At 39.6% G+C, this 13,282-nt stretch overlaps 1 protein-coding gene across 2 annotated transcripts in view; it reads right to left on the minus strand.

Annotated features, from left to right (window-relative positions):
- Positions 1–2,807: 2,807 nt before the first annotated feature.
- LOC139742654 (uncharacterized) overlaps positions 2,808–13,282 on the minus strand; it is a 48,859-nt gene continuing 38,384 nt past the window's right edge. For both annotated transcript variants that reach the window (XM_071653181.1, XM_071653182.1), the window contains exons 4-6: positions 5,101–5,238; positions 4,446–4,642; positions 2,808–2,989 (exon numbers count right to left, since the gene is read on the minus strand). In XM_071653181.1, coding sequence (XP_071509282.1) covers positions 2,919–2,989; positions 4,446–4,642; positions 5,101–5,238 — 406 coding nt within the window. In that variant the 3' untranslated portion in view covers positions 2,808–2,918. The remainder of the gene's footprint in view (positions 2,990–4,445; positions 4,643–5,100; positions 5,239–13,282) is intronic.

The following is a 13,282-nucleotide window of genomic DNA, read 5'->3' on the forward strand; positions in this document are numbered from 1 at the left end:
TGTCTTTTTTTTTTCGCTTCACCATAAGCATAATAGACATCAATTCTACACTTTGTATGTATCAAGTACATAAACATTTAAGCTGGTACACTGTATTACCTTAATCTAGAGTGAATTAAAATCCAACACCCCCATCCTGTGTTTGTTTCTGAGACCTGAACAAAGAGCCCTGACCTAAAGATTGCTACTTAATGTGGCTTATTTTTTTTCTCTCTCTGTGTGGAATTAATTCACAAACAACAACTCTCTCAGCTGTTCTGGAATCACAAATGTATCAAATTCAGTGAGTATTTGCTCCTATAGCTTGAATAAACTCATCATTCTTCAATAAGTCACAACCAGCATAAAGATGAAAAAGAAAAAGAAGAAGAAGAAAAAAAATGAACCCTTCAAGCAATTCTGGTCTTGGAAGTTACCATGAAACCATGACCAAAAAAAAAAAAAAAAAAAAAAAAAAGGAGCACAAAAAAAAAAAAAAAAGACAGACAAGCTTTATCACCAAGTCATAAACCTGTATTTGCTGAACATTCTGCGACATTTCTTCTCGTCTTCACAATGATTACATGAAGAGAATAAGCCAATTTTCTCATTTCCATATAAGTAGAGAAGAGAGAATATATAGACAAAAAACATCTTCATTACAATGATGAAACAGCAATCATTACTTTCTGCACACAGGTCAAACTAACACATATATATTTTTTTTTCCATTTTTCATTTTTTTTTTTGTTATCTAAAACAAACATTGTGTAATGTCGTACATGTTCCCAAGTACAATTTCAACTTTCGTCCAACACACTTGAGCTTCGTATTCAATGGATACTGTTATGCTGCGGCAAATTTGAGGAATTGTTTTGAGAGAGAGAGAGAAAAAACAAACTAGAACACACCACTAAAGGAAGTGTTCCATTGTATTTTTTCCCATTTTGGTAGGCATATTTGTATATCATCACAAACCATAGATCGGACTAAGCACTTAGGAAATTGAATTCATACAACAATGTACCTTGCAAATTCCTTCATTATGCTTATGCTGTGTTTGATTGCGCCATTACAACATAATATGTCTATATAAAACACTAAAATCCACATTCCTGGACAGGACCACACGCATAAAGAGCATGAACCAGTACACCATTTGTGCTAATATCAAACTTTTGATTATTTCATATAGCAAACTAACTTTCTGTCTGCAGGAACAATAGCTTGGTCTGGTGTGTATTTGTTGCTTTCTAAACCACACAATAAGTATCTCTGATAATTCTGCTTATTTCCCTCCAGCCTCCACTCTTTGCGTACATTGAATTTTTACAGCTTTTCTGTATTTTTTTTTTTTTTCTCTCAGCTCACCGGAGACGTCTGCCAGCCAGCGGCTCAAATATACATGCCAGCTCTTTCTATTTGAGAGTGTGAGCATGTGTGTGTGGGAATATAATGTATATGTTACCATACACCTACTGCATTAAGTCAATACAACGCAAGCATTCAGTTCATCTTCTTTTTTTTTCTATTATTTTAATAGAATGATTGACAGGATATTCCCAGCCACTCTGTTTTTTTTTCTAAAGACATCAAGCTTATTAAAGAATAACAAAATTTGTAATCTTCCACTTGCACTATCTATTCACAAATATCTTCATGGATAGTTTCACAGCTCTTTCTCTTCATTTACAAGGGGTGGAAGGTGGGGGGTGGAAGGTGGGGGGTGGGGGGGGGAGGAGGGGAACAGTGCATACCAAAAACATTCTGGGAACCATCTTGTGTCAAGATGTGAAGCAAATAAATGCACTTTAGTTTTTGCATTCTTGTGTAACATACGTAAAACGTCACAGTCACCCGATATCTACAATGACAGCATTTATGTTGAAGTGCAGAATCAACAAAACAAAAAAAGTAACTAAAAGTCCTTAAAATATCACATTATTCACAGAAGCTTGATTTCATTAAAAGAATGCAAAAAAAAAAAAAATCAACTGGCACTTATGAGTGTGGAATCGAGTGAAACTGGTGCAAAAAGTTCCAACTGGGGGGCGGTCAAATTCACAGAATCACGTGGCATTTGTAGTCTCGGCTCATCGGAGACGCACACCGGTCACGGCTCAAAGATACACGCCAGATTTGAAAGAAAGCTTTACACAACAAATTCAACACGGGTTGAGTCCCAACTCGCTTGACATCATCTCTCCCCAGTGACACAAAAAAACAATGGAAACGCATACAAAACAGAGAGAGAGAGAGAAGATACAATACTTCCGCATTGACAAAGCTAGACTAGCCGTTTCAATACTAGCGCAATAGAAGCATAGGCGAGAACAGATGGAACAGCTGATTAATGAGACTAAATATATACACAGTCTTTTTTTTTTCTTTTTTTTTTGGCTTTTTTTTTTTTGTCTAAATGTTGCTTTTGCTCTGCCTAACAGGTTTATACGAAGCTCAAAAAAGTTACAATATCTTACACAATATATGTATACATTAAGTTTCAAGTGGATATATCACACAATCATAGACGTCTATTATCTTATGATGACTATAGTGCATGGCGAAGTATCTCTTCCTTGATGTTTTATTATAAATATGTGCTGTTTTGACAACTTGGTTCTCTGAACATCTACCACTAATAATCCACACAACACTCAATAAATTATTTCATTTCTACCGATAAAACCTAAACAAGTGCATTTTAGCCATTTTTTTTTTCCTTGCATGTCTTTATTTTATCTTTCGTGACGTTCTTTTGTGTTTTAAGAGTGAGAATATTAAAATGAAGTGTGCCGATACACAGAAAGGAGGTAAAAATAATGAAGTTGATTAGTAGTATGATAGTGAAACAAGAAACACACAACTGCACTGTAACATGTCCCTTCTATCTGTGCCAGGTTGGATCTGAGGAGCGATCCTGAACCCTCCACCGTTGATTAAGAAGCCTCCTGCCCCTGTTCTTCCAGGTCCTCTACCTCTGGCTCTGCTTTGTCATCCTTATTTGATTCTAGATGCAACACAGAAGGGACAAGGGCAAAGGATTAATTCAGGGATGCCAACCTTGCAAACAGCACTGTAGCATTCCAAGGGTTGAAAAGGCACATTCTCACTGACAACGGTATTTTTACCTTTCTAGCAACAGACATGTGTAGTACTACAATTTGGGGAAAAACAGTATTTTCCATGAAATCTGCAGTATATTCAACAACAACAAAAAAAAAAACCAAAACAAAACAAAACAAAAACAGCATAAAATACTGCAAAAAGTAACAATAAGCACCTCGTTTCGTTTCTTCATTAACTCACAGGGCTGCTGAACATATTATATAAAAGTCAGGACAACTATCCATCTCAGCCAACAAAAACAGGTGACGATGGTTCCATGACATTTGCTCCTGCAACAATTGCTCTCAGGAAATATCTGCACGCAAAGCCAAACATAAATTCTACCCACAAACATAACCTCATTTTAAAAAACCCTAATTCTAGTCCTCACATTAAACTGAACCTAAAGCCCTATCAACACCCTACCCTAACTCTGAAGTACTTGGAGAAAATTAGACACAAGGAAATGTCGCAGGAGCAAATGTCATATCAGCATTGACAACGACTCCAAAATCAGGGTGGTTTCCATTTGCCCTCTTCACAATGAGCAGGAATACTTCATTTTTTAGGTAGCCTCTTACAGAATCAGTGAGGCTTGGTACTAATGGTAGGTCAATATCCAGACACTGGAAAAGGCTCTCATAGTTCTGCCCCTTTCTCTACCACTTTTTTTACTGCATTCCTTACCACTTTCTCTGCCACTTCTGTGTCTCCCTGTGAAACTAATTGGGCGGGCATGTATCCCCATAAAATATATCGACTTGGGTATTGGCAGTATCTCTTCAACTCAAGTACAAGCGGTTCATTCAAAAGTGCAATTCAACTCCACATTCAAATTGGCCCAAATAGGTACAGTAACATCATATTGACAGACTAGTTTACGTTTCTTTAGACTTCTGGGATTTGAAAATTCTACTTGCTTTCACAAAATAGTGATAAGAGTTGCAGTCAGTTGTAAATCAGTTGATGTGATGTCAGTGTCTTCACAATCTTTTTCAGTTAAGAAAATAAATCAACAAATTTCCTTCTTTAAAAAAAAATACCAACTTGAATTTCCTTCATATTAAAATAATGTTGCAATTGCCTAACAATGACAACATTTCAAGCATGATGTAGACTTCTAAATCATCAATGAAGAACATTATTGAAATATTCCTGTGTGTACAATGGGCGAGCTGTGAAGTGCTGACATCATTGTTTTATCTAATCAGCATATATGCAGCTACAACTAACATCACGGCTCCATGAAAGCACAAAATATTTCACATTTCGTAGCAACCTCAGCTCAAGCAAAGACATGAAGAAACAAGGCACATCCACACACTATATAAGCACCCTACACTTGCTAGTTTACTCACGCATATCAGATGTCCACAGCGTCAGATTGTCCCTCAGAAGCTGCATGATTAGCGTAGAGTCCTTGTAGCTATCTTCGCTCAGGTTGTCGAGTTCAGCAATGGCATCATCGAAGGCTGCCTTGGCCAGGCGGCAGGCACGGTCGGGCGAGGACAGGATCTCGTAGTAGAACACGCTGAAGTTCAGTGCCAGGCCCAACCTGAAGGCACATGAACGTGGTCACACAGAAAATATTACAACACCTCATGCAAAGTGATTACTACTCAAGAGGGAAAATATATCTGATTTTACATTATCTGCATAATTTTCAATGCTCAATAAAGGTCTAAATTGTCACTTTTATAATAGGGGACTTAATAATGGTCTACAGTGAATCGCTGGTCACCAACCTCTTATATTCACGAGAACAGTATTGAATATTCATATGAGCCTTCCTTTCTTACTTCTGATTGGTTATTGAAGAAGAAAGGATGAAAATTTAGATGCCACATGAATATGCAATCAGGACTGCTGTAAACAAACTTTTTTGGATAAATAATTGCGCATGCGCATGCCATCATGGCGACTCTACGTAAACTGAGAGAGCACAAGTACGTGTGATACTATGAATGCCTGTAGACTCCATCCCCATCCTTTTCACTTTGACAATCTGCACACCTGATTGGGTGAGTAGGCTGCAGTTCTAATGAAGCGATCTCATTGGCCTTCTTGTATGCACCTAAACTGCTGTCAGAAGCAGTCTTGCGTGCATCAGACTTGGAAAATTCAGCCAAGTAGCGATGGTAGTCTCCCATCCTGCAGAAGGGGTAAAGACAAGAAACAACAGACAAAAACAAAAAGATGGTAAAAAGAAAGACACACACACATTACAGTGGTTGACAAGACAGTTGTAGATTTATTATGCAGTGTGCAGAGTGTGGATATGCTCTGCTGTTGTTTCTTTATTCTTTTTTTTTTTCAGTGATAAATATTCTGCAGCCCAGCCTCACAAACAAGAGCTACAGTCTCTGTTCCAAGAGGATCCTAATGTCGAACGAAACATGCAGTGTGCAGTAATGGAGTGGATCAGTTCAACCTTCTAAACATTCTAAGAATCTGGTCAATGACACCCCACTCTGAACAACCTTCCTCTAGTCAATAAAAAAAGAGACTACACTTGAAAGTCATCCCTTTCAAGCTAATAAAAGATTAAAAAAAAAAAAATCTTTTTAAAGGGACGGTACAGTACTGGTTGAGGTGGGGATTCATGTTTTGAACATTCCTAAAGTGAGATAATGAGAAACCTCTTATGAAATATGAAAGAGCATGTAATTTTAAGAAGGATTCAACGTGACTCAAAAAGGGACAATAATAAAAGGCAACAGGCCACGCCTTTTATTAGGATCTCTTTGTTTCACCTTGTTTTTGGATATCTCAGCCATTCCAAAACCGATTTTCATCAAATAAACTTTTGATACCCCTAAGAATTGCATGCTCTTTGACATCTCATAGAGTGGTTTCTGAATATCTCGCAAAAAGTTAAATGCTAAATCCTCACCTTGACCAGAACTGTACACCCTTTTAAGGGGACTTTGAAACTTAGCTTTTCACTGCTGAATATCTGCAGCCCTTGCAATGACTGAGGTATATTCTTTATGTCTTATTCAATGGTGGGGAGGGATGTCCACAAGTGACTTACTTCTAAGACCCCGTTTACAGTGCGACGCTCGGCCGCGGCCAAGCCCGCCTTCATTTCAGTGTAAACGCGCAAAAGGCCAAATGCGGGGCCAAAATTGGCCCCGCATTCGGCCACGCTCTGGAGGTGGTCTCGGCCGCGGCCGAGCCCGGCCTTTTCTCAGTGTAAATGCACACTGGGCCAAATGCGCGGCCAATTTTAATCTGGCTTCCAAACCCTCTGCTCGTACTAATTCGTTATTCAGGACATAAACCCCCTCAACATCGAAAACTAGTATAGTTTAAGGTGGTTTTGTCGTGCAAAGGATTTTTCCTTCGGCAAAGGCCTTTGCCCGAACGGTGACTTCGTCGCCATGGAATCCAGTTGGCAAAGGGTCTGAAAACCAGACTATACCAAATTGCGTTTGTTTACAAGCAGAGCGCCACTACGACAAAATATTGAAAGGTTTGAATGAAAAGCCAGGGCCGAGCCCTGCACTGTACAAATGGACAGAATTGCGGGGCTCGGCCCCGCAATTGAGGCCGGGCTCGGCCGTGGCTCAGTCCAGCCCCGCACTGTAATGGGGTCTTACATTACCCTGAACTCAAGATTTAATATGAAAACAGTTTATGTAGTACTGGTAAGTGACCCTGCTGACTACATTGTAATGTTCCCTCCATCTACCTTCTGGTCATTCATGCAAACTATTCAAGTAGGACGAACCTCTTTTACCACTCTGGGCATACACTGATAGGGGCAGTGATTTTCCGTTTCAAAAAATTGCCTTTTCCGTTTCACAAAATCATGAATTCCGTTTCAAAATGGTGAAAAAACGGAAATTCCGTTTTCCCATATGAATTGTACATACAAAAAATGCAAATTCCGTTTACATGTATTTGCATGCAAAAATGAACAAAAATTAAAAGATTGCTATTTGAAGTTTGTGTGCCTGTGTAATCGTGTATACATTCATACATGTTATGCATAGTGTATACAAGTGTACCTGATGATTTCCAACCTCTGTACATACCACACACCCATGAAGACAAATGAAATGAAACATCAGTACGACAATTTATTTATTTCGACTGTCAAAACATGCACAGGGCTGTCACTTAACTTTTTTCCTTGGTTGCCAGCCGGGCAACCTATAGAGTTTTTTAGATTGCCAAATGGCGGTTTAACAAATAGGTTGCCACAGTGATAATGTTCGAAGAGTATTGCATAATGTGTAAATCTGCAAGGTTAATTATGGCGATGATAAAGAGGGCTGTTTACACTGCTGTTTACACTGCTGTCTACAAATTAGAAAAAAAAAATATACAAAGTAAAATAAGTCTCTGAGTCTCAGCTAGTGACTTTATGCTAGTCAAGTGTTTTTATTCCTTTGATTAGAAGCTGCAAACAGAATACATGATAATCAGTTTAATAAGCAGTGTTGATAAAAACTTCAGCACTAAAAGAACGATCAATCTACCTGAATCTTTCTTCAGTCAATACATTGTAATCCAGTTAATCATGCCGTGGGACAGTACATATTTGTGTATCACTATCAAAGCCTGGCCTGCAGTATCAACAACTATCATTATGAATGTCCTCTTTCTTGACTTGCTAGTCAAGTGACTTACAGTGTACTACTGTCTAGTCAAGTCTTTATATTCCTTCATAAGGTCTAAACAGATGAAAAATTTCAGCACTAAAGGAACAATCAATTTATCTTTCTTCAGTCAATAATCCAGACAAGAAACTAGCACTCATCTCACTCTGATCTTTCCCCATTCTGGCCTCAGTCCCCGCCCCCCCCCCCCCCCAAAAAAAAACAAAAAAACAAAAAACAAAAAAAAACGAGGAAAACACACACACATTGCAACACAACAAAAACCTCTCCCCTACACCTTCCCGATTTCCGTGTTTCTGTCAGGTGAAACGACATGTTCAAATACAAAAATAAAACAGCAGTAGATATTGATTGAAACTCAACACCCATTCATGCCAGCCAGGCCAGGCTGCCATAAACTTCAAAGCACATTCCGACAGCTGGCTGGTTGGCAGAAGAATTTGCGCGCGCGTGTCAATTTCTTGACTGGAGAGAGGGCCTGGGAACAGCCCCTTTCCCTGTTCATCTCCAACACCCCAGACAGTTCATGACCTCCAAGAATGCGCCAGTACGCGCGGTTTCTTCTGTTGATTGGTCTCTCTCTCTCTCTCCACCCCACCCATGCCAGTCTGGCATGGCACCTTGGCATCGTGGGATTTTTCTTTTTTCTGCGTGAACTTGGAGTTTGATCACTCTTCTCTCCTGAAATTGTGCGCTGTGCTCTACACACGACATAGCAGGCTAGGCTAGGCAGGCATAGCTACATAGCAAGTCACCACTCCACTCACCTGCTGACAGCTTACCGCGAGCAGATAACAGTTAGACAGTTAGACAGTTTCTTCTGTTGCCGCTACTTTTACTGCCAAAATACTGGCTTTATCATCACACATTATTCGGCGAGACACAAGTTGTGTTTTGGAATATAAATGGACTTTCTTCTATGGTTATGATTGTTGGTGTTGGATCAAACTGAGTAAGTGTTCAACAGTTATTGAAATCGTGACATCGCTAGATCTAACGCCGTTAGACATCGCTAGAACTTGCAACTAACACAACTTGGCTTTAGAAACTCAGTTTCCGCAGTCTGTGAATATCGTGGACATGTAATAATGATTAATTCACAGCTTCTGTTGGATTTATTTTTACTTTTATGTGTTTTATTTTGTTAAAAAGTGATTTTCCGTGTGGAATATTTTTTCCGTTTCAAAAGGCCGTTTCCGCGTTTTCCGTCCGTTTTCCGCGATCGCGGAAAATCACTGTCCCTACACTGACCACATGACAATTATTGAGTAATGGACAACCTACATGACTCATCACAGCTTGATGCCTGAATTATTCCTGGAAAGGTGTCAAGTACATCCCGCCAATTCTCTCCCATCCCCCCCCCCCCCCCACCACTTCTCATTTTGTTACGTTGCTGTGGACTGCTGGTATGCTCTACCATTCACCTAATGCTCTTGTGTAATAGTTACATAACAGTCTAAAAAACACTCAAGAGGTAGAATGGAGATTCAGTTCATCGAGTACTTGCTATGCAAAGGTGGGGTCACATAAAGCGCTATGCAGCATAACTTGCTCCGCTTGCTTTTTACTGTTTTTATAAACAAACTTTGCTCCTGAAGATTGCCTAACATATCATACAGGGAATTATTTCCCTTCAAGGCCCTGTCACACCTTTCCAGGCAAGCTTTGCGTGCAACCAAGGAAGTTCAAGAGAATGGAGTCACAACTGTCTTATTTCCTTTGAACTCATGTTTGATGCCGCCACTGGAAAATATTTGAAGCATGTCCCAAACTGGATCTGCCGCGCAGATAGGAATACAAGTCAATTGACAATTGACAATTGCATAATCACCAGCCACTTTCTAAGGAAGATATGTCTTTGTGATGGTAATCACTTTTCGCCATCCCTACTTTACGTAGATAAGTGACATATTATAGTGGTAAAGACACGGGGAGGCGCGAATAGAAATTGCGCAAAAAATGATGAAATAAAAATGAAAATTACTCGACTGGCCATGCCCGTACACTAATCTGATATATTCATCAATAAACAATTATACTTATAAGATTATTCCATTTCAGTTTTATTTGTCAGAATTAAGTGGAAAAATGAAAAAAACTGGCTTTCCGGGAGGGTACAGTTTTAAACATTTTCACATGATACAGCTCTGATTTACACTTTTGCACATATTTCTAGACGGGATTGACTTTTGTTTTATATGCTTTATCATTAAGTGATTTCATTTCATTTAATGAATGAACAAGCAAAATATAGCCAACATTATGTCAACGCTCAAAATGAATCTTCAGATTGCTCAGCGAGACAGCGGCATCAAACCCACGATCAAAGGCACAAACGCACCTGTGGAAATCGTTTGTACATCGAAAGAAAACTGACAACTGTTTGAATAATTACAGCCAGTTGGAACTCCATCTCTTAAACCTCCTTGGTGCAACTTGCGAAGAACAATTTTTGCTACCCTTTAATAGGTCCCCGCAGCTGACCTGCATATATGACAGTACCTAGCACGTATCTCACCCGCAGTTGCCCGGAGTTGCGTTCACAAGTCCTATTTACCCGCAGCCAAGTTTAGGCCCTGTCACACCTTTCTGGGCGAGCTACTCGGGCTTGTTGCATGTAAGGATTTTCCAGCACGCATGACAATTTTTGCAGGCGCACAAGGATTTGGGCGAGTTTCGCATGCATCTTACCTGCTGGACCTGTGCTACTTATGTTCTATTTAACCCATCCCCGTCAGCTCCCACAAAAAACGTGGTTTTTATTATTTATGACCAAAAGAGGGCGTCCTCGGACCTCAGGCTTGGCCAGGAGCTGTAGAATAATTTTAGCCAATCACAGAGATCCTTACTGGGACTCAGAAAAATAATTTATGCAAAGAAACATATTTTAGAATGTCTCTTATTGGCCAAAACACCTGCCAGGGGTTCGAGCCTGCTGAGAAACTAATCAATATTCATGTTTACAGCGCGCATGTATCTTTGTTGCCCCAGCAACTGCAGTGATTTCTTACGCGCGGTATCGTGATATCGATCTATCTCCTCATAGAGTGCTTGACGATATCTCCTTGTGTGTGTACGTGTACTGCTATGCTGGGGCGGGCACGGGGGTGTGTGTGTTGAATTCCATTTACGTTAGTGAGTGTGGGTAACTTCTCTAGGTTTCCCGTCCATTTCTCTCTCTCTTTTCTCTCTTTTGCTTTCGTATCATTCTATATCTTTCATTCTCAGAGTACAATCGTACTTCTGTCACAAATGTATACACTAGTAGTTATGTACATGTATGATGTACTGCATGCATGATTGTTTTAATGTGTATGTACACAGGTTGACCAGATTAATGGAGAACATTCTATGTGGTATAGATATAGTACATACAGGCTGACCAGATAAGTGGAGAATTTTCTAGGTGGTATACAATGTAGCTATACAGTACATGCATGTAACAGGAAATACATTATAGCTCACTCAATCTAGAATGATTTCACCCATTCCAGAAAGTTCTGGGAAGTGCTAACATATTTGGCTGAGTGAGGCACTGTCCCTGTAGCCCAATGTGATTGGTAGTTATTCTTGGCAGTGATGTTTTGTACATAGTTAGGCAGTGAGTCATCCAGGTTTCCTGGAACTTGGACTGGCTAGTAGGTTGGAGAGAGTTATAGAATGTGCTAGAAGGGGGTGAATGGATAGTATATAAGCCAGAGAAATTCTGCAGTAGGCAGAGTACCCAACACCTCTGCTCTGAGAGTTACGTCACTTCTGGCTCTGAAGCGACTTGTTATAGTCAGTCCTGTGTTACCTGCTGACCTGTTATGTTTGTGGAGATAAGGCCTGGGAGACATTTTGCCTGCAGATAATTAATTTGCCTACATTGAAGATAGACTCCATATTTTTATGTCAATGGACATTGCTACGGAAAAGCTGTGACGGGCTGGATTCCTAGCTGGACAATATTAAGTGAATCATCATTCAACGCATCAACTGGACGTGGTCGTCACAACATTTGGACTCTGCACGTTTCGCCGTGGACGTATATCGTGGATTTTACCCCGGATCTATACCGTGGACTATCGTAACCTGTACCTCTGGAGTTACGTCAGAGGAATCATTCATCGGTGCATCGCGGATCATTCGTTTGTGCATCAAGCATCGTATTTGGACATTTCCAGGGATATTGCGTGTAATGCGTACGTAAGTGATTCCATTACTGACTATATTTGTTTCTATTGATCATTATTGTACTGATGTGAAACCGATTACCAGTCTGTACCCACAATATCACTGTTAATAAACCGCCTGAACATCAGTTGATTGTTTCTTTTGTGCGATCATTCTCAGAGTGATTTTGGTCGTAACACTTCTGAGAGTGTTTTGTTCATTTTTTCTAAGTGATTATCTCGTTTGCAACAATTTAGAGGTGAGTTTTTGTCCTAGTGTTTGTTGAGTTTTTTGATTGAACACGATGTAGCTTATCTACGTATGTGCGAAAACATCGTAGCTTGTGTGGTACCCACTCGTTTGTTTTCCGTGTAAGCATTTTTGCCGTAGTGTCTTCATCGTTCGTCTTCCAAGCATCGTGTTTTCACCCTAGTTTTTCTCATCGTAGTTTTTTACCTCGATTTTTTTTTTGGGTGCAAGATGTTCTGTGTATTTTTTTCTACGGTAATATGCCATCGTTGATGATCTTCATGTATTCATTACTAGTTTTTCACCTCCGTTTCATTTTTGTGTACAACTAATGTCTAACGTGGCGTAGTTACAACTATGTTTAGAGCTAGTAGTTAGCTAGGTCTGCGATGTCTGTATCGTTTGCTGATATGTTTTGTGAGCTGAGAGTGACTATGATGGGAGTGATATTCAGGGTTTTGCTGTGGTTGAGGTGATGGCAAGATGTAATTTATTTATTTTGTGTAACCATGTATGACATTGATGATGGCGAGTAAAACTACGACACGAGTAGCCTAGCCTAGGCCAATGACGAGAGTGACACTGAAGAAACGGGGGCTGATGCTCGCTCGTGCACGGGAGTGGTCTAGAGACCTGCATTACAGTTGTGTATTTATATTTTTTTTCCTTTTTCTTATTCACTCGGGTATTGTGCTACCAAAATTCGTGTCTCTGAAGAAACTCAACCAAAAGCTTGACAACAAGTTTGCATCAGGTCTATTCTGTAGTACTAGCACTAGGTTCTAGATCTAAATCATAATGGCGATGCTATTAGTTTTCATTTAGAACTCGATGAAATCCATTTTCTTTGCTCATTTTTCAACTGATAAATTATTTAGAACTGTACTTAAATTCTGATGTACTGCATTCACCATTGTAATAAAAAAGAGCCTGCTGATCAGGTGTTTCATTGTACAGGGGAAACTCGGTATAACGAACACTGCTATAACGAGATATCGGTTATAACGAGGAAATTTTCTCGGTCCCAAATTTCCTTCCACACAGGTCTATGTAAAATGCTACTCTTATAGCGAGATCGGCTATAACGAAATAACTGCTATAACGAGATAAATTTTGTGACTTCCAAACAAAGAAAAACATAGTAAATCAAACCTGCTATA

Source organism: Diadema antillarum, unplaced genomic scaffold (genome assembly GCF_040938485.1).
Source record: "Diadema antillarum isolate AM-2024a unplaced genomic scaffold, OU_Dant_1.0 seq00001012_RagTag, whole genome shotgun sequence".
Taxonomy (NCBI): Eukaryota; Metazoa; Echinodermata; class Echinoidea; order Diadematoida; family Diadematidae; genus Diadema; species Diadema antillarum.